This window comes from Diabrotica virgifera, chromosome 3 (genome assembly GCF_917563875.1).
Source record: "Diabrotica virgifera virgifera chromosome 3, PGI_DIABVI_V3a".
Classification (NCBI taxonomy): Eukaryota; Metazoa; Arthropoda; class Insecta; order Coleoptera; family Chrysomelidae; genus Diabrotica; species Diabrotica virgifera.
The window spans coordinates 223,447,902-223,470,395 of NC_065445.1; the positions used below are offsets into that span (position 1 = coordinate 223,447,902).

The 22,494-nt window shown below is 34.5% G+C and overlaps 1 protein-coding gene across 2 annotated transcripts in view; it reads left to right on the plus strand.

Annotated features, from left to right (window-relative positions):
- The window catches only part of LOC126881536 (adenylate cyclase type 8), a 1,218,021-nt gene that overhangs the window by 864,882 nt on the left and 330,645 nt on the right, over positions 1-22,494 (plus strand). For both annotated transcript variants that reach the window (XM_050645865.1, XM_050645866.1), the window contains exons 10-11: positions 12,608-12,687; positions 21,111-21,260. In XM_050645865.1, coding sequence (XP_050501822.1) covers positions 12,608-12,687; positions 21,111-21,260 — 230 coding nt within the window. The remainder of the gene's footprint in view (positions 1-12,607; positions 12,688-21,110; positions 21,261-22,494) is intronic.

Sequence of the window (22,494 nt, forward strand, 5' to 3'; positions counted from 1 at the left end):
CTGTATACATAATAGTTGCAATTAAAAAGAGGCTCACATTACTGTGAGCCGGTCGGCGAATGTCATAAGAGATACTAGCTAAGCTATGGTCCCAAAATACATTTTTCGTTAATAAGACTGCAGAGAGTGAATATCAAAGGAGTGTGAAGAAGAGGATACAACTTCGCACTTTATGGAATATATCAGGAACCAGATATCGTAAAATAAATTAAGATAGGACATCTGAGGTGGACAAAACATATAATAAGGATGCGACAACCTGAACCAGATAGAAATTCGGTCCTTGATAGACCCATTGGTCAGAGAAGAAAGAAAGTTCAGAACAATAACTCATTGCCGTCTATTGAACAATGTCGAAGAACATAGTTTCGATTCAGTCATAAATACAAACAATACTCAAGGTAATGGTACATAGTAAGTCCCTTGAAAGAAACAAGATAGAAAAACCAGGAAAACGGTGGTTTTACAATTAGACAGTTATCTGAGAAAAATGGTTCAACTGGAGAAGAAAAATAAAAAATCTTAGAGTATGGGAAGATATTTAAAAAAAACCTAAAGTGTTAAGGTGTTTTCTTAAAGAAAACATCTAAGTGTTTTAGTAAGCTATACATAATCACACCCAAACTTATATGGAATCACCATGTATTTCAAAGTAATATTTATTTCTTTTGAAAATACTTGTTATTGTTGCGAAGAATAAGGGTTTTTATTGAAAATAAACAAATCGATAAGACAATCAGATAGTACAGCTCGGTACGGTATAGGTTATTTGCTCGAGTTGCAAATTGAACGAAAATAAATAAACTAACTTTTGCGTCCAAAAACGAAAATATGCCTGATGTGGGGTTATAGAACTTACAACGAGGAAAGATTATTGGTCTTGTGGAGAAACTAATGTTCCCAGAGGGACATAGCTGCTGTAGATCTAGGCGTAATTCAGGGCGTTCTGTCCAAAACCTATGCTAGGTAACAGGGACTAGGAAAGATCAAAAATAAAGCAAGGGAAAGTCGCCAAAAGTAATAACGGCTCTCCAAGATCGTTTAATGGTCCAATCAGCTGAAAGACACCCAACCATTTCTCACCTGCAGCTCCAAAGGTAGCTTTTGGAAGCTACAGGTGTAACTGTGTCAGCTGAAATGATAAGAAGAAGAGTTCGTACCAATATTGATCGCCTAAATTAGTGTCTTCACCACCAAATCTGGAACATTGGGAATTGACAAAATGTGATATTTTCAAAAAAGTCAGGATTTGTGTAAAATCAGAGGACCCATGAAATCGTGTACTTAGAGGTCGAGGAAGACAAACAAGAACAAAAACTGTCAGATCTGTTCACAAATATACAAGGGGAAGTGTAATGTTCTGGAGAGGAATTGTGATCTGTAGAAAACTCTTTTAATTTTCATCCAATCACCTTTAACTGCTCACAGGTATGTTGATAACCTGTAGTCAGGCTCTGGAGAGCTGCAACAGGAGAAAATTTAATTTTATTGCATGATAATGGACCTCTACATACCATTAGAGTAACTACAGACATAATTGAAGCAGAAGGTATCCCTTGTTTGGAGTGGCCTGCTTGCTCACCCGAGCTTAATCCTATAGAGTATTTGTAGAATACGCTTAAAAGAAAAATTAGAGCTCGCCGGTATAATCCACAAAACACCGCACGGCTAGTCCAAGCTGCTCTTAAAGGATGGAGCAACCTACCACAACAAAATGTTGATAATTTGATTAGGAGCGTGCCCACGCAAACTGAAGCTTGCATAAGGACTAGAGGTGGTAACACTGACTACCACAAAATACAAAAAAAAATAAAAACAATTTAAACATTATTCGTTTTACATTGAAATTTTATATGCTATTGACTTTAAAACAACTACTTTCAATTTGTTTGTTAAATACCTTATTGTTTTATTTAATTGTTATGTATTTGTTATTAAATTGCTTTAAAATAAATATTGTTTGACTTCGTGTGTTTGTTTTTTTAAATTCGCACGAAATAGTAAGAAATATCAGATGATCTCATATAATTTTGGGTGTGTGTATCATAACAAAGCATTTAAAAATACAAGTTTTCTTCTTGTCCTTTTAATAGGACTATGTCCTCTTTTTCTGTTACCATTTCTACTTCGATCCGGAGCTCCAGCTCTTGTTACTCTTCGCCGATGTTACCGGTTTTTATTGAAGGTATGCGAAGGTAAATAACTAGTTTTATTTTCTACCAAACAAAAAAATAATAATAAGAAATCAAAAAAATCGGAGAATTCACAAACTATTTATTCTTATTAACCAAAACTAAAAAAATTCATATTAATCTTAATTGAAAATATAAAAAAAACCAAAAGGAAAAGGTAAAAAGCTCAACTAAAGTTTATATTTGCCTCTAAGAATATTCTTTTCAGCGTACACCCATATTATAATTCTTAAAACTATGTAATATTATATTTAGGTACTATTTACAAGAAAAAAAAATACAAAACCAAGATATTTGTCCGACTGCTGTATGGTGTGGTGGCTTAGACAGGCAAAACAACGTTCTTTTAAGAGAAGTATTGGTTTAATCCTACCTTATGTTTTCTTTTGTCGATGTTATACACGTGGACGATGTCGTACGGCCTTTACATACTTGGATACTTCACAGATATACAGGTTATATAAATATCGACCCTGGACAAGGGTGTTTCAAAAAAACTCACAACATCAAAATGAATTGGAGAGAAAGAAAAATTGTTGGCCTGAAATGAATAGATACATCAGCATGCAAGCAGAGCAAAAGGTATAAATTAAAATTACTAAAGGTTTCCCTTTAGACAACGAATCAGGTGTTAAAAAAACAAAGCTTACCTTAAAGATAGCGTATGGCCAAAAAGAAAGGTCTTGGGGACCTAAATATCCAGATATTTTAAATCCTTGCTGAGCAAGACAATCGTCAACTTCATCAAATTGAATATTTCTTAATTAGTTATCTGGATTACTTCTGATTAAATATCCTCAAGGAGTTTCATAGGACAATACTAACTTGTCCTCATGAAGTGTAAATCAAAAGTGAGCAAGATATGACACTAGACAGGTAAAGACAAAGAGATGACCCTTACTAGACAGGTAGCAATGTATACCTAAAGCCTACTTCATGCCTGATTTTCTATATGATTTCGGACTTAAAAATGGCTTGATAGCAGCTAATGTTCAAGACAATATAGAAGCCTGATTTTTATAATTGTTTAGGCCAGTACTTGTGACAATAAAGCAAAAATTATGACAATCTTATTTATAAGAATCGTTTCTAGTTGCTTAGCGACTTTTAACCCGTAACAACCCCACCCTTACTTGCAAAAAGTTTCAAAGAAACTTTTAAGTCCTAACGGTACAAAACAAAATAAAAATAAAACAAAAATAAAAAAAACAAACCAAAAAAAAATAAAACAAAAACTTGTAAAGATAACAAAATCTTACAATAAAATTTTCAACACATTGTAACTCTATACTTCCACATCAGGAGGTTTAGACTTAATGTTCTTAACCTCACTGTCCTGAGTAACCGGTTTCAAATCTTTTGCATTCCAGGTTCCTGCATGAGAGCCATTTTCATCAACAAGTTCATAACTCCATGGGGAGACCACTTTCTTAATACTAAATGGTCCTACAAACTTTTGGGCCAATTTTGCGCTGAAATATCTTGTAGCATCAGACTGAACGAAATTTCTTCTCCAAACCATGTCCCCTACTTTATATGTTTCTGTCCTTCTTCGCAGGTTATATGGAACTTTACTTTTTTCATACGCTGACTTAAGTTTCTTCCGAACATCAGAAAACAGTTTATCCAGAGATTCCTTCCTTGTTCCGATATTATACTGACCTTGTTCAGACTCATGTCTATTTCTATTGCCATTCAGATTGATTTCCCTACCAAAATTAATAAGGTTCGGTGAGACTCCGGTGACTTCATGAACCGAACATCGCAAGGCACATGTAATCTTTGGCAAAAGAAGATCCCAGTGTCTTTGATTTTGAGAGACATAGGCCGTCAACATAGTTTTTATTACTCTATGAACTCTTTCCACGGGATTAGCTTGTGGATGGTATAGTGCTGTAAACTTTAATTCAATACCATAGTTTGAGACAAGTTGTTGGAATGTATGGCCACGAAATTGTGCTCCATTATCCAACAAAATTCTCTCTGGTACACCATAGACTAGAAACACCTCATTTTCTAGCAACTTAACTATGTTGGCTGATGTCGCTGCTCTAATTGGGAAAGCTAAAATAAATTTGGAAAAGCAATCTAACACGGTGAAAATATACGAAAATCCTGAAGTGGTCCTAGGTAAAGGTCCAACTAAGTCTATACTGATGAGACTCCATGGATGACTTGCAGTCGGCTGCTGAGATAACAATTGACCTCTAGGACGTTGCTGTTCTGGTTTTATCCGTTGACATGTTGTACAGTTCTTTATATAGCGTCCTATATCTGATCGCATCTTTGGCCAATAATATTTTTGACTAAGTCTTCCAAATGTTTTTGAAACGCCAAGGTGTCCATACGTTGGAGGATCATGATGATCTCTTATAAGGTTTAGTCTTTGTTCCCTTGGAACAACCGTTACCCACTCTGATAAAGCTAGTTCAGGGTATCGCGGTTTTATATTCTTCAAAAGTTTTCCTCCCTCTATCCTCCAAAGTGGATAGTTTCTAGGAAATTTGTTGACCTTGGAAATCATACCCAAGTACCATCGGTCTAGACTGACCTGTGTAGAAGTAGAACAGTCTACATCCAAAGCATTTATGCAAGGAACTGCACGAGATAGTGCGTCAGGCACTAGATGATCTTTTCCTTTCCGGTGTATAACTTCAAAGTCATATGCCTGCAAACGCAGAGCCCAACGAGCAATTCTGCCTATGGGGTCTTTAATGGAAAACAACCACTTTAAACTAAAATGGTCTGTAATAACTACAAATTTAGTAGCTTCTAAGTATGGCCTTAGTTTCTCTACAGCAAATAGAACGGCGAGACATTCTTTTTCTGTAGTAGAATACTTCCTCTCGGTTTTTGTCAGTGATCGACTCAAGTAAGCTATGACGTGTTCTTCATCTCCATGTTTTTGAGAAAGAACAGCCCCCAATCCATAGTCACTTGCATCTGTCTCTACTATAAATGGTAAAGAAAAATCTGGACACGCCAAAATGGGTGCCGAAACTAAATATTCTTTAACCTTATTCAGGGCGTCCTCGCATGTCTTATTCCAAACGAATTGTACATTTTTTCGAGTAAGTTGAGTAAGCGGTGAGACAACAGTACTAAATGATGGAATAAATCTCCTATACCATGATGCCATACCTACAATCCGACGAACATCCTGAACAGTTCTCGGTGTCGGTATTCCCAGTATTGCTTCTACCTTTTCTGGATGGACAAGTAATCCAGATTTATTTACTACGTAGCCTAAATACTTCAATTCTGAACGACATATTAAACACTTCTCCCTATTAAGAGTAACACCAGCGTCGGTTAAACGCTGAAATACTGTCTCTAAAACTTTTAAATGCTGCTCAAACGTTGATGTACAAATAATTATATCATCAAGATATACAAAAACATAACTGTCTAATTCGGGACCTAAAATATTGTCAATTGCACGCTGCCATGTAGCAGGAGCTGAATGTAGCCCAAAAGGCATACGACGAAACTGAAATAAACCTCTATTAGGCACTGTGAAAGCAGTTAAAGGTCTAGATTCCATAGCTACATTTATTTGCCAATATGCTGATTTGACATCCAAGGTAGTTAAATATCGTGCATCTCGAAGTTTATCTAGAATAGATGACACATAAGGAATTGGATATGCATCCGGAACGCTTACCGCATTTAACTTTCTATAGTTAACACAAAATCTCCATTTGTCATTCTTTTGTACCATGACTATGGGCGACGACCACGGTGAGGTTGAAGGTTCTACTATGCCTTTTTCTAACATTTGGTCCAGTTCGGTATTAACTACCTTTTGTAGAGCTGGTGACAATGGGTAGTACCTTTGTTTAATGGGTGGTGAATTGGTATGTATCACATGCTCCACGCCCTTTATACATCCTGTCTCTTGAGATGTCATTCCTAAAAACGCTTTATCTACAATCTTTTGTAATTGATCACATTGTTCTTTATTTAATGAATCAAAGTCCTGGATTCCAGAAATTAATACACTATTTAACTCTTCTTCACGGTTAAAAAACCATTCTCCCTTAAAAAGGTCTGGGACTATCCCCATAGCTGACCAAAAGTCAATACCTAAAATAAGCGAAGAAACAAGGGATGGGATAACTAGAATATTCAAAACACGAACCCGATCTCTTAACCGTACTGGTACAGTAATAGATCCTATACTTTCACATGAATCACCTGAAGCAACTATACATGATTTCTTGTTATCTTCATTTAATGGGCAAATGTCTTTAAACACATCCCAACCAGATTTTCCAAGAATGGTTCGTGATGCTCCACTATCCAATAATCCAAGTATATCCTTTCCAAGAATTGAGACACTCAAGTATGGTCGTTGATCACCTTCAGCATGGGCTAAAATGTATTCAAGGACCGCTGTATTATCAGTTGTCGGAGTTGATTTACATTCCACTCCACTCGTCCGACTTACCGAGGGAGAGAAGCTGCGTTTTTTTGAACATCTGGGACAGTTTTTCGTTGTCACATTGTTGCATCCACATTTATAACAGAAGAACTTCTTAGGCTGGTTACAATTTTTAAACTTGTGTCCCTCAGATCCACAATTAAAACATGTACCCTTATTCAAATGTTCAGATTTATCGCTATTTGCAACTTCTTCTGTAAACACAGGTGTTGTAACCGGACTCGTAAAAATAGGAGTTGACGGCTTTCTATAAGCTAATTCAGGTTCTACCAAAAGTCTGGTGCTTGAAGGAGGAGGGCAAAATTGTCGAATCCTTGTTTCCATTGCTTCCATAGCTTTGGCTAATGAACAAAGATCACTGATGTGGCTAATTTTTGTTAAAGCTAAGCCCTGCTGAATATAAGGGAGCATATTCCTACGAATGATATTCACTCTTTCTTCTTCGTTAGGAGGGATCAATAGTTTCTTGAATAGATTTTCCATGACTGAAATATAGTTTATAACTCGTTCCTGTGAGCCCTGTGTTCTTCTTCGGATTTCCTCCCATAAGGAATTCTCATAGTCATGGGGCTGGAAAGCAGACCTAAGTTCCTGGACCAGATTATCCCACGATGTAAAATTTCCCATTCTGTACCAGAGTAAGGCGTCTTTGGTAAAAAGTTCTGGAGCCGAACGAAGTAGTCTCTCTTTAGATACTCCTCTTGAAACTCTGAGTTCCTCCACTCTTTCTAGAAAACTAGTAACGCTCGAGATTCCATCATATTGTAATCTCCATCTACTTATATCAACGTTCTGAACATCATGCTTTAAGAAATCTAGCGAATCCATTATTTTACTGTTGAAGTTAGATGAAGGTGTTTCCAGATTAAAATGTCGAGCTAAAGTATTATCAATCTCCCTTGTAGGTACTGTTGCACTACTTCCATTATTAAAATTGTGCCTTGATAATCTTGTATCAGTTTGTGGTTCCGTATGCCTATTGTGATTTTCAGAAGAATTCATTTCTCTACTTGAATTAAGTGGTCTATTTATAGCACTGGACATATACTCTTGATTCCCATCTGACATTCTGCTTAAAACCATCTGAGAACTAGAACGTCTTTGAGAATGTACTTGTGGTTGTATCGTGCTATCATGTTGATTTTCTTCAAAAACCTGCCTTAAGAATGAAACTCTATTGCCTGCAGTTGGTGAACTGTTAGTAGCTCCAAACAGCGCAGCTTCAATAGGATGCTCTTCAGCTAATGATTCTGAGTTTACCAAACCACATTCATGAGACCCGGAATGAACAATTTCAGGCAATAATGGAACTGAAGTATCCAAAAGTGAGATGTGCTCTACTTGATTATCTTTCCCAAAGCTCTCATAAATCCTGTTGACTTCTAATAGTAACCGTTTGTGCCAATCTAATAGTTGATTCCTTTGAGCTTCCTGTTTTTCGTTGCATTGAAGTCTGTTAAGTCTAAGTTTAACATGTGTTAGACGAGAACTAATTCTTTTAAATTCATTAGTTCTGTTCTGTTCATTAAAATGTTCTATACCTTCTTCCAGATCGCTAAGTTTCCCTGAGCACAACGAAAACTCAAAAGATGGGTCTATATTAACCACCTTAGGAGAATCTCTTTGTCCCTCTCTTTCTGCTTTAAGAGCTTCTCTCAACGTAGCCCTTTTCGTGTGTACATTTGCATCAATTGGTAAACTTCTTATTGATAACTCATAACTGAGTTCATCACCCAAAAGTCTATTAACCTCCATATTAAGTAAACCGAAAAAGAATAAAATAAAACCCTATCTCGGTTAGAGATAAAAAAATATGATAAAATAAGAGATGAAGTATAAAGTAAAGACAAAAAAAAATCTCAACAATATATTATAGTATCCTATTCTTAAATATTTTTGCGTGAAATGGCAACACGCAACCCTTACCCAATGTTACAAAAACAAAAAAAAATAACTTCAACTACTACTTTAAGTTATGCGAGCTTACAAAAAACAAAAAAAAATAACTTCAACTACTACTTTAAGTTATGCGAGCTAGTAGTAAGTCAATACACAACTATTGGGTTAAATCCGAACACTAAAACCGATAAAATACTATGCAATATATATTTTATGAGGTGCAATAATTTTGAGCCACCCTGTATATTGGAAATAAAGGAATAAAATTAACTATTTATTTGCAAGAAATCAAGAAAGTGTCCACAAAGCACAAAAATAAAAAATATTGTGCCTAATAATATTTGTGTACAGCAGTGTATATCAAAATATCTGTGTAATATGTAATAATAATTAATATTAAGCCACTATGCCATATCAAAAATCAAAAATTTTATGCCTAATAATCTTTATGTACAGCAGTGTGTATCAAAATATCTGTGAAATATGTACCTAACAATAATTACTATTATGCCACTATGCCATATCAAAAATCAGAAATTTTATGCCTAATAATAGTTATGTACAGCAGTGTATATCTTTATATCTGTTAAATAATAATATGTAAGAATACTCAATGCTTTATAAAATAAATAATAACAAAAAATTTTACGTTGGAGCGCCAAATGTTACTCTTCGCCGATGTTACCGGTTTTTATTGAAGGTATGCGAAGGTAAATAACTAGTTTTATTTTCTACCAAACAAAAAAATAATAATAAGAAATCAAAAAAAATCGGAGAATTCACAAACTATTTATTCTTATTAACCAAAACTAAAAAAATTCATATTAATCTTAATTGAAAATATAAAAAAAACCAAAAGGAAAAGGTAAAAAGCTCAACCCACGTTGGGCGCCAAATGTTACTCAACGTGGGCGTACCAACGTGTTTTGGGTCTTCCTGTGGGTCGCTTGGTGTTGGACTTCTGTGTCTTCGCGCATTCGTTATACGTTCAGGGTCCATCCGATCTACGTGGTCTCTCCACATGTCTAGTCCTGCTCTTGTCCATCTCACTCGTCTTGAACGCCTAGCTCTCTCAATGTGTCTTCGTTTCGTATTCTACCGGGTGGTGAATTGGAACACGGGCCATAGGAAACTCAATGTAAAATTGTAAACTGTTGAATTCCTGCTTCCCTAATTATTTTACATCAAAAGTCATAAGAAACTATTTGTAGAGAATTGAAATCTGTATTGAAAACAACTGTTAATATTGTTCTACGAACAATAATTATTCAAAAATTTTTAAAAATATAATACAATTTTCAGAGAAATACGCCAAAGTTACGCCACACACAGTGCAATAATGTGTATAAGATTGCATTCGGTGACAATGAATTTATTATATTAACAATTTGAACTGTCGATATCTCTATTTATTTTATCATTTATTGTTTAAAACACAATAAAGTTGATCAGATACCCTCAGTTAAGGAGAAAGTATTAATAATAAAGATATTTTCTTCAGTCAATAGTGTGCTCACTGTCAATTAAATAGTAACGTGTTGCCTAACATGCCCACACATACCTACTGCGGTAAATACATTATATTTTTCAAAATTTTGGAATGTGTTTAAATTTAAATCAGATTTCAATCCTCTACAAATAACTTCTCATGACTTTTGATGTAACATAATTAGGGAAGCAGGAATTCAACAGTTTAAAATTTTACATTGAGTTTCCTTTGGCCCGTTTTCCGATTCACCACCCTGTATATCTGAGTGTGATACCTCTTATGGATCTTAGGTTTTTCAACTCTGTTGTTCTCATTATTTGTTTGGTCTTTGCTGTCTCGGTTCTTGTCTCAGCTGCGTATGTCAGTACGGGTCTAACACATGTCTTATAAATGCGGACTTTGCTTTCGGTGCTTATATGTATATTTATTTCGCCAAATTATATCCCTCAGGAAACCAGGTATTCTCACTGCTTTCGTTGCCTGCTGTTTTGTTTCTTGCCTCAGATGGCTGTCGCTAGATATTTCCACACCCAAGTATTTACAATTTATTACCTGTTCGATTATATGGTCGTCCACTACTAATTTACATCTAATTGGGTTCTTGGATATTACTATCGACTGGGTTTTCTCTGTGGATAGTGTCAGGTAATACTTTTCGGCGGTTATTTTAAATTTTTGTAGTAGGCGTTGTAAGTCATCTTCGTTTTCGGCTATTAAGATTGCATCATCTGCGTAGCAAAGTATTCTCATGGTTCGGTTGCCCATTTTGTATCCGTGATTCATTTTGTTAACACTACCTATAACTTCATCCATTATTAAATTAAATAGGCATGGACTGAGGCTGTCCCCTTGTCTAATGCCGACATTGATTTTGATTTGTTCCGTGAGCCCGTGTGTGGTTTTTACTCGTGTTTTGTTGGATCTATTGAGCTGTTGGATTATGTTTCTATATTTCTAACTTATGTTTTTCTTTCCAAGGATAGTGAGCACCTCCTTCAATCGTACTCCGTCGAATGCCTGTTTCAGATCTACAAAGCATGTGAACATGGGCTTGTCGAATTCTATTGATTTCTCAGGCTAATTGTCGCATGAATAAAATAGCTTCTATTGTAGATCTGTTTGGGCCGAAACCTTGTTATCTTCCGATACACCGACTTTGGTGTATATTTTTTGGGATAGAATTTTTGTCAATAGTTTTGATGTAGAAATGACTAGTGTAATTCGTCGGTAGTTCGTAGGATCTGTTTTTACGCCTTTCATGTAGATCGGTATTGTTATACTCTCTGTCCATTCCTCTGGTACTGTCATGTTGTTTACAACTTTTTGGAATAATGTTGTTATCTCTTCTATTATTTTTGTACCCGCGTATTTAATAAATTCATGTGGTATATGGTCCGGACCTGGTGATTTTCTATTTTTTGATCTTTTGATTGCTTCGTGTACTTCTTCTTGGGTGAGGTTGTCATTCTCCTCTTCTTCTTGGTAAATGTTTTGTAGGTAATTTCTTTATAGGTACTCCATTACTATCGTTATCGTCTTTGTATAGATTCTCGAAATGAGTTACCCATTCTTCTGGTTTTATTGCGTTAATTTGTAATTATTCGGTAACCGGCTTCTTCCTGTTCCTCAACATGTTCCTTACCTTCCTTTGACCTCCTCGTAAATCATGTTCCATGTCATTTGAGATTTTTTCCCAACATAATATTTGTTTTAGTTCTTAGATTCTGTAACTTGTTTCTTTTTTTCTAATTTATATTTTTTATATTTTCTGGGGTCCTGTTGTTGATATATCTTAAGTATGCATCTTTTTTCTCTTTTGACTTCCTGTGTGAACCATGGTTTTTGGTTTCTGCAGCTATTTAAATCAGTTGTTCTAAAAAATGCAAGTGAAACTAATTGGTCTTAAAATACAAGTGAAACTAATAAATATCAGTTGGCACAAAAAAACTATTTTATTATCATCAAATATTTTGTTATCAAAATATATAGGTATTTACTACTGAGTAAAAATTTAAGACTGAATATAATAATTTATCATACTAATTAATAATGTTATTGAAAATATTAAGAGCAAACAGTACCGATCAATAGGTAGCAACAAACGCGTTCCAAGATTGCGGCTCTAACTTTGAATATTTTTTCGAGATATTTGGCACACATATTCGTAATATAATAAAGGATGGCGGTACAGAGCCCAATTTCAGAAATATGTTAGTATGTGGAAATTACTCTATAAATGAAAAGAGGAGCCTGTACCGCCATTAAGAAAGACAAAATAATACACTTTCTTCAAATAAACTTTTTTATCCCGTGCCTATATTTTGTGTCACATTGGAACTACTAAAAATCGATTTTTTTATAACAAGAAATCGAAAGTCACTGACTTGGCAACATTTCACGCCTATGTGTATAAAAAATTATTGTTTTTGATAGTATACACGTCACTGTCAATGTCGAATTACCGACGCACTGTTGCCTCACTTTTGAAAGTTCGCAGAACTTTCGCAATCTTGGACCGCGTTTGTTGCTACCTGTTGATCGCTACTATGTGCTCTTAAATACTAACACGTTAATTATTTTTAGTGTTATCCACCAAATGTACAGCTCAGGAATTAGTTAAAATATTAAATGAACTATTTGCAAGATTTGATAAACTGGCAACTGTAAGTATTACTGGTTTAATTATAAATGTAATGTTAATAATTGATCCAATGAGCAAAAAGGAGATTTTACTTTTATTGACCATGTTTCTACACCATAAAATAATATTATCCACACATAACATTTTTTAATACGAGGTCTCAGATTTACATCAATAACCTCAATCGATCAGAGGTACCTATTTCTTGAATTTAGCCAAAGCTGCTAGCCTAATACCTATTCTTGTTTTAATTTCCCCATCACAATTTCACTTCCTTGATGGAATGGATCCAAGACATTTAAGTTTCTCAATTATTTTAATTGATTGATTGGCCATGAGAAATTCTTCTTACGTGCTGATAATAATAAAAGTACATAATAGTCTTTTGGATGTTAATTTTCAAGGCATATTCCTTTGCTGTGTGATTGATACTTGTAACCAGCGCTCAGCACTTAAGTTACTGCATGCTGTAAGTTTTCTAGAAAATCATAAAGTAGTTGTTCAACGTGCAGGATTAGATTAGACTAGGTTCAATATAAGTGGGCGCTTAACCACCATTCTTCTGGACATGAAGAGTTCTATTGTATGTAGTTCATCCCTAGACTAAAGTTGTTCCTTCATCACAGCCTTTTAACAAAGTCTATTTATATTCCCTTGCTATACCAACTACCAGTGGTGTCATGGCAAAATTAGCACTGCTAATTTTTGTTTACAAAACCTAAATTCTCTATTTATTTTTTTTTCTTTTCTTAACCAGTGTGGGAACGGCGTTCCCACGCGTTCCCACACCATGACACCACTGCCAACTACAGAATTCAGGCCTATGAGTCTGGGCTATAATAAAGAATATTTATACAGAATTTCATAGTTAAATATGTACTATCTAAAGATTTTTCCTATCTCTATATAATTAGTCTTCTTCAGTCCATCTTTGGCCATTGACATAGACTTCCCCAACCCTTGTTCATACTTCTCTGCCTGTCGTTACAATTATCCACCTAGAACCCACTTGCTTCTTAATATCATCTGTCTATCTCATTTGGGCATTCGTCTGCTTCGTTTATATTCCCACGGTCTCAAATTTATAAGAATTTTGTTCCATCGGTCTTCTTTTTGTCTTATAGTGTGTCCGGCAAATCTCCATTTCAATTTTGCAACTTCTTGCCTAACATTCCTAACTTTTGTTTTCTCTCTTATCCACTTGTTTCTCTATTTATCCATTAGTCTTATGTGCAAAATGTGTCTTTCCATTACTCTTTGCGTTTTTATGATTTTGTCCATGTTTGCTTTTGTAAACGTCTTACGTTTGGGAACCATAAGTGAGAACAAGGAGTACGCATTGATTGTATACCTTGGTGTTAAAATTTTGCGGATAGCTTTTGTTTTTAAGGATATAGCTTAGTTTTCCAAATGCCGCTCATGCCAGTCTAACACGTCTTTTGATATCTGCTGTTTGGTTTTCCTTGTTAAGTTTTATAATTTGATCCAGATATATAATCGTGAATTTGTTCTCTTTCATCTTGTCCGATCCTCATTATGATATCCTCATCTGTACTTATTTGTTATGATTTTGGTCTTGCTATAATTCACATTAAAGCCCATCTTTCTAGCTTCTATATCTTTTTTATCATTTCAAACAATTCTTCTTTTTTATCGGTTATCAATACGATGTCAACAGCGTAACTTAGATAGTTCAAGCGTTGTCCACAATTTTTTATTAACTTTTTCTTCTCGTTTTAATCTCTTAAAAATATCTTCCAAAGGCTGATTGAAAAGTTTAGGTGGTACTATGTCACCCTGTCTCACGCCTCTATTTATTCTTTATTGATTTTGTTTCTTCATTAGTTCTATATATCTCTGGTCAATTCTGCTGTTAATCAGAGAACTTTTCACTGCCCAATTTTCGATACTGTCGAAAGCCTTTTCGAAATCTATGAACGCTATATATAGAGGAATATGGTATTCATTTGCTTGTACTACAAGAATTTCCATACTTAATACATGCTCACTTGTGCTGAATCCCTTTCTAAATAGTCGAGCAAATGAAACTGAAAAAATGGCAAAACCTCGCAATTTTTTCGTCCAGCAACGATTTGTACAAAAATTTGGGATTAGGCTCATTTCACCCTCTTGTTCATTTCCTATATTAAGCCGTTGTACGCTTTTGTTTTTAAGGGTGAAAACTACCCCTAATTGTAAAAAATTATAAAATAACATTTCAAACTTTAATATTGTCAATATTTGGTTCTTATTAGTTACATAATGATTGTTTTATGCTTTAAGGTATAATATCATAATATTTCAACCCTTACAACCACCCCTGTAGGAGCTATTTATAAAATTTTTACTTGTCCTAAAAGAATAATTTCGGCTTGCAGCGATTTACATAAAAATTTGAGATTAGGATCATCTCACCCTGTACTTCATATTCTATATCATGCTCAAGGGCGTTGATTATTTTTAGTGGTGTAAACTACCCCTTATTTTAAAAAAATATATACAAACATTATAAACTTTAATATGGGTAAAATTTGGTTTTGATTGGTTAAAAATAATGATTGTTTTATGCTAAAGGATAAAATATCATATTTCAACCCTTAAAAACCACCCTTAATACCATTTCAATTTTTATAAGTGGATAATTTAATAGATCTATACAGAGAAAAAAGTAGAATTAAAGAATTACAAAAACATTTATTTACACAAAAATACGAATTTACAAATATGTACAAATACAAATTAATATATATAGTTTTTTAGTCATCTTCCAGTATACGAACTAGTTCTGTGGTGTTAAGGCGGAGACAGATATCCGCGCCGCGAACTCCGCGCCGTGTGTGCGCCGCCGTTCGTGGCGCGGTTATTGTTCGTTAAAATTTTTCATTTTGACGATCCAGAGGAAACTTACGAACGTTTAGTAATTGTAGATAATCATGTCTCTGTCCTGTACTTCTACTACATCTTATTTTGGTATTGTTCTGAAACTATTTTCTTGTGTCATCTTATGCAATTTACTATTTTATGTGGAATAAGCCACAGTTTGAGAACATTTCGGGAACTACCTTTTTCGATTCCCGGCAACACAAATATAATGGTAGGGGAGCCCAAGCGGGGATTTTTGCAGTTACTCGAGCGCGTCAGATTATCATATGGGGAGAAACGTGGTACCCTGCAGATGTACCTCCACCATATATTGGCTCTTAACACAGGGGAGTTCGTTCAGGGGGGACCGAAAAAAAATCTATCCTTAAAATATTCGAAATTGTCAAATTAAGATAAGGTAAGTTAAGTACATGCAAAAGAGTCTATATTTCAAAAATATGACGATTTGAGCGGGGCGTACGGAAATGGGTGAGTCAAAAAGTTTCACAAAAAAAGCGAATATTTCGCGAAATGAACGTCAGATTGAAAAACTAAAAACTACGTGTTCAATATTTTTCAAAAATCTATCGAAAAATACCAAACTTGACCCCACACGGAGAGGGGTGCGAGGTAAATTTAAAATTTTAAATACAAATCCCGCGATCTTTCGCAAAATAAACATCATATCGAAAAACTGCAAAATACACTTTATCAATGTTTTTGAAAAATCTATCGAATGGTTCCAAACACGACCCCCCACGGAGGTGAGGTGGGGGGTTACTTTAAAATCTTAAATGGTAGATCCCGTTTCTTATTGCAGATTTGGATTGTTTGTATAAAAATAAACAACTTTTATTCGAAACATTTTTTTGAATTATGGATAGATGGCGCTATAATCGGAAAAAAGATTGTTGGAAATGGAAAATTAAATTAAAAAATGAGAAGTCCCCACTAAAATGGAAAATTTTACTTAACTTTTTTGGTTTGAGGACCTAATAATCACAACCCAATAGGTCACCAAAGCGCTCGAGTGACTGCACATTTAGCATACTTTGCTCCCCTACCATAATATATCTGCTTGTTCCTACAACCAGAAACAAAATTAGAGGACTATAGGTACTTCCAAGTCATGCGATACCTTTTTCGTTTTCCGGTGACACAATTGTAACGTATCTGCTTGTTTCAACTGCGTAGCTTCACTAGAAACGAAATTAGAGAACTATAGGTTCTTCCAAGGCCTGTGTTAATTTTTTCGCTTTCCGGTGACCCAATTATAATATACCTGCTTGTTCCAACTCAGTTGCTTCACCAGAAGCGAAGTTAGGAAACTATAGGCTCTTCCAAGATGTGCGTTACCTTTTTCGCTTCCGACGACACAATTATAACATATCTACTTGTTCCAACTCCGTTGCTTCACCAGAAGCGAAGTTAGGAAACTATAGGCTCTTCCAAGATGTGCGTTACCTTTTTCGCTTCCGACGACACAATTATAACATATCTACTTGTTCCAACTCCGTTGCTTCACCAGAAGCGAAGTTAGGAAACTATAGGCTCTTCCAAGTTGTGCGTTACCTTTTTCGTTTTCCGGTGACCCAATTATAATATACAGGGTGTTTCATTAATACTTGTCCATATAGTAACTGGAGAAATCTTAGCACAAAATACGAAGATTTAACCTAAAACACTTAAATAAAATGTGGTCCCTTACTGAGTTACAGGGTGTTTTGTCTAAAAATTTAAAAATTATTTTTGCTCAGCATTTTAAAACTGTTCGACATATCCTTTTTATACTTGGCAGAAAGTGCGACTACTATACACCCTACTAAATTATGATAAACAAACGTTTATAGCTACTATCAGAGGCGTACGACCGGGGATAGTGAATGGTTGACCCTTCTCAAATTCTACGCCACTGGAGGAATTACTATTTTAGTGCCATTTTTAGATTCTCTAATACTTTCTACGTACATAATATACTCTTCATTGGTAACGATAAAGTCATTAGTTTTCGAGATATTTGAAGTTAAATATGAAACGGCACAGTTATTTTGATTAATTTGCGATATGATTCAAATGATTAAAATTTAAAAATTATTTGTACCCACTACTTTAAAACTGTTTGGCGTATCCTTATCATACTTGGCAGAAAGTGTAGGTACTGTACACCCTACTAAATTAAGATAAACAAAGGTTTCTAGCTACTACCAGAGGTGTACGACAGGGGATAGTGGCTGGTTGACCCTTCCCAAATTCTACGCCACTGACGAAATTGCTATTTTAGTGTAATTTTTTTATTTTCCAATACTTTTTATGTAAATAATATACTCCCCATTCGTAACGATAAAATGATTAGTTTTCGAGATATCTGAAATTAAAAATGAAGCGACACAATACATTAATCAAAATAACCGTGTCGTTTCATTTTTAATTTCAAATATCTCGAAAATTAATGACTTTATCGTTACGAACAAAGGGTATATTATATTTATAGAAAGTATTGGAGAATTCAAAAATTGAACTAAAATAGCAATTCCGCAGTGGCGTAGAATTTGGAGAGGGTCAACCATTCACTTTCCCCCGTCGTACGCCTCTGGTAATAGCCAGAAACGTTTGTTTAACAAAATTTAGTATTTTGTACAGTACCTATACTTCCTGCCAAGTATGAACAATGTATGCCAATAAGTCGAATAGTTTTAAAATTCTGAGCAAAAATATTTTTTAAATTTTTAGATAAAACACCCTGTAACTCAGTAAGGAACCACATTTTATATAAGTGTTTTAGGTTAAATCTTCAAATTTTGTGCTAAGGTTTCTCCAGTTACTATATGGACAATTATTAATGAAACACCCTGTATATGCTTGTTCCAACTACGTTGCTTCACCAGAAGCGAAGTTAGAAAACTATTGGGTCTTCCAAGTTGTGCGTTACCTTTTTGGCTTTCCGGTGACCCAATTATAATATATCTGCTTGTTCCAACTCCGTTGCTTCACCAGAAGCGAAGTTAGAAAACTATTGGGTCTTCCAAGTTGTGCGTTACCTTTTTGGCTTTCCGGTGACCCAATTATAATATATCGGCTTGTTCCAACTCTGTTGCTTCACCAGAAGCGAAGTTAGAAAACTATTGGGTCTTCCAAGTTGTGCGTTACCTTTTTGGCTTTCCGGTGACCCAATTATAATATATCTGCTTGTTCCAACTCCGTTGCTTCACCAGAAGCGAAGTTAGAAAACTATTGGGTCTTCCAAGTTGTGCCTTACCTTTTTCGCTTTCCGGTGACACAATTATAATATATCCGCTTGTTTCACCTGCGTTGCTTCACCAGACACGAAGTTAGAAAACTATAGGTTCTCCAAGTCGTGCGTTACCTATTTCGCTTTCCGGTGACACATAATATATATCTGCTTATGAATGTTTTTTTGATATTGATAACTATTTCCGAAGTGAAAGTCGAAAGGTCAAGTAAACTTGATTTCAAACTCGAATTGTGGCTTATGCCCAAATAAAATAGTAAATCTTATTTTTAATACATGTTATTTTTAGTACAACAATGAACTAACATTTTTTAAAAAGGTCCGCATGTACATTTTTTTATTTCAGCTTCTATTTCCGTTCAGATCGGATTTAAGTTGTTTCTTTAAATTAAATGGTTCTTTATTGAGGATTCCACAATAATGATTTTCCACGGTAAACATCAATTTCCTTCCGACAGTTCCGACCATTCCATTACTAACAAATATTCAACTCATGCGCGCCAAAACCAACAAACCACTCGCAAATCCGTCCAAATACGTATTGCGAACCATCAAAGCATTTGTTGAAAAACCGACGGAATTTAGATCGTGGTGCGCCATGTGCGTGCCGTTTGTGCGTCACTTGAAAACACGTACTAATCTGACGAATACGCTGCGCGCGAGCGGCTCGCACACCGAGCAGAGCGCATATGTATCTCCGCCTTTATATACATTTAAAATGCTCTATAAAGGCAAGCGTCCACAGACCCGCATCGTACGCATCGGACGCATCGTACGCAACGGATTTTAGTTTGCCTTGTACAGAAACTTATGTAACCGCGTCCACTGATCCGCATCGTACGGATCGCATTATCGATTGTCAAACTAAAATCCGTTGCGTACGATGCGTACGATGCGGGTCTGTGGACGCTTGACTTAAGCGGACTATTCGAATTTTTCGAAAAAAAAATCGTTTTATAAAAATAGCTTCTTTATTTTTGGCGATAAAACATTTTTCAAAAATAGTTTTGTAGGATTTTTGAAGGGCTATAAGACTGTGTAAATTAAATTCCGTAAGATCCCTTAGTTTTCAATTGAGGTGGGTTTAAATGGCTTGATAAGGGGTTGTTTGCACGAAATAGAGGTTTTAAACAGCTATATCTCGCTAACTGTTCACTGTAATGAAAATCTATGCCCATCAAAATTTTAGTTATGGAAAATGCTACAGTTTAGTAGTCTATCATTTTATTCGTATCTCTAGTATTTTTGGAGATATTTTGAAGAAAATTGTAAAAAATGCGAAATTGCAAAAAATCAATTTTTCTTTAAGCCCCAATTTTTCTAAAATTAGGCCTTTTAAATAAGTCAAACTTCTTGGATGTATTACACTATAAAATTACAGAAAGGTAAAGACCAACTTTTAATTAGCAGAGAAGTTAGGGAGTTGTTTTCACTGATTTTTTCATAAAGAAAAGTAGGTACCGACCTTTTTTTGATCATAAGTCACTCAATTTTTATGCTAGAAACTTTTTACTTTTTTTATTTTGAAAGGTCTAATTGTATCCTTGAAAAAAGATTTTTTAAGTTTTCCTCGAAAAATTCAAAGTTTTCCCGTTATTTGGCGTTGAATATTTCAAATTATACATTTGACGAAAAAAGCTAACTTTTAACATGCCGTATCTCGGTTTGCATTGGTCGTAAATATAAGATAGAAACAGAATTTGGTTTGTGTTACTAAAAGACACAATTTCGATAGCTACATTTTTTTGGATTAAATGTATATCTTTGGAGTTATTCTCAAAAAACTCTCTAAAAAAGTGGATTTTTTCGTTGAAAAACTGTTACTCTCAACCGCGAATAACTCGAAAAATATTAGTTTTACGAAAAAAATGTAAAAAACATTTTTTCTTAGAATTACGTCGATTTACATGCTTAAAATTTAATAAAAAATTCCCACCCGGGAGATGGGGTGACAGACACACTCAAGGTTTTAGCGTACAGCGGCATGATATAGAAGAAAATGATCCTTCGACTATTCCCTATCTTCTGTGAAAATTTCAATTAAATCCATGCTGGACAAAAACATTGCGAGCTAAAATGCTTCATTTCCTCGACTAAAAACCAGCTTGTTCTTTCGACTGGAATCCATCGAATTCTATCCTCAATCTATTGGTGAAAATTTTTGTTATAAGTTTATACATTACATTGAGGAGTATTATAGGACGGTAGTTTTTTGTTTTATTTATTTATTTTTCCTAGATGCGCACAGTTCACCGACTTTCTATCACCGATTTCAATTAGATTTTTTAATATTTGTGGCACACATATTATATTAATGTTTTTCGCACTTGTAGGAAAACTATTGTCTGCGAATAAAATTATTAGGAGACTGTTACTACTGTGTGTCAGGACTACCAACTCCTAGATCAGACCACGCGCATTGTTGTGTTGAGATGGGCCTTCATATGATAAAAGCAATTAAAGACACGAGGCAAAAAACTCAGGTAAGCTTGAATATCTTTTCATAGATTTTAAAAATTATGTCGTGTGACAAATATATTTACCAAAAATTTCGCGTCGTTAAAACACCTTGAAATAAAGATTAACATAATATATCCGGAACTAATATGTTAAAATAGTAGGTATAATGACATATTTTATCAATATTAAAATTTACTTTTTGATACATTTATACCTAATTTATTTTTTAATATTGTGTATCAGTTCTTTTTCAATGATTTTTATGATATCTTTTTTCCGTATCAATATCAATTATCTAATCTTTTCTATCAAATAGCTGATAGAAATATTGAGATACAAAGAGTAGGTACCTACGGCAAGGATGAAAGGGTTGTCTAAAGTTCCTTTATTGTTCTGACTAATTCAAGAATCAAGAGCATAAAACCAGATTAACGCTCGATTTCATAATAAAGTTAAAGTGAATAGAACTTTAAATTTTAAATTGGTACCTTTATCAATGGAATTCTAATACACATTAAAGTGAACTTTAGTTGTTAATGTTCACTTTAATGATTATGAAACCGAGCGTAAACCACGGTCCTTAGACATTACTACGGTTGCCTAAATCGACTAACCAATGAACATTAAGGGTGAGATTACGTCACGAGAGTTTACTGTCATTTGAATCGTAATATGATTTTTTTCGAATCCTGAGAAAACCAAGTATTTTAGAAAAATTTAAACGCAGGATGCAAAATTACATTATTACCGAGGGCGGAAAGCCCCTTAGAATAAACAAGCAGATTCTATTGAATGAAATATTTGAAATTAAACATTACACTTCTCTTTTATTTTCAGCTCTGTAACTTATTAAAATAAACATTATAGAAGTTTTCAGGGACTTTCAGCCCTCGGTAATAATGTAGTCTTTCATTCTGAGTTTAAATTTTTCAAAAATATTTATTAGTTTTCTCAGGATTCGAAAAAAATGAATACAATTAAAACACATTGAGAATTTTGACATGCGTCAAAATTTTGCATTAACTCAATGTAAAATTCTGAACTGTTGAATTCCAGCTTCCCTAATAATTATTGTACATCAAAAGACATTAGAAACTATTTGTAGAGGATTGGAATCTGTATTGGAAATAACTGTTAAAACTGGTCTACGTAACTAAACATATTCCAAAATTTTGTAAAAATGTAATACATTTTAGTTTTCAGCCCAAACTTAGGCCACACACAATGCAATAATGTTCACATTTTTGAACTGTCAAT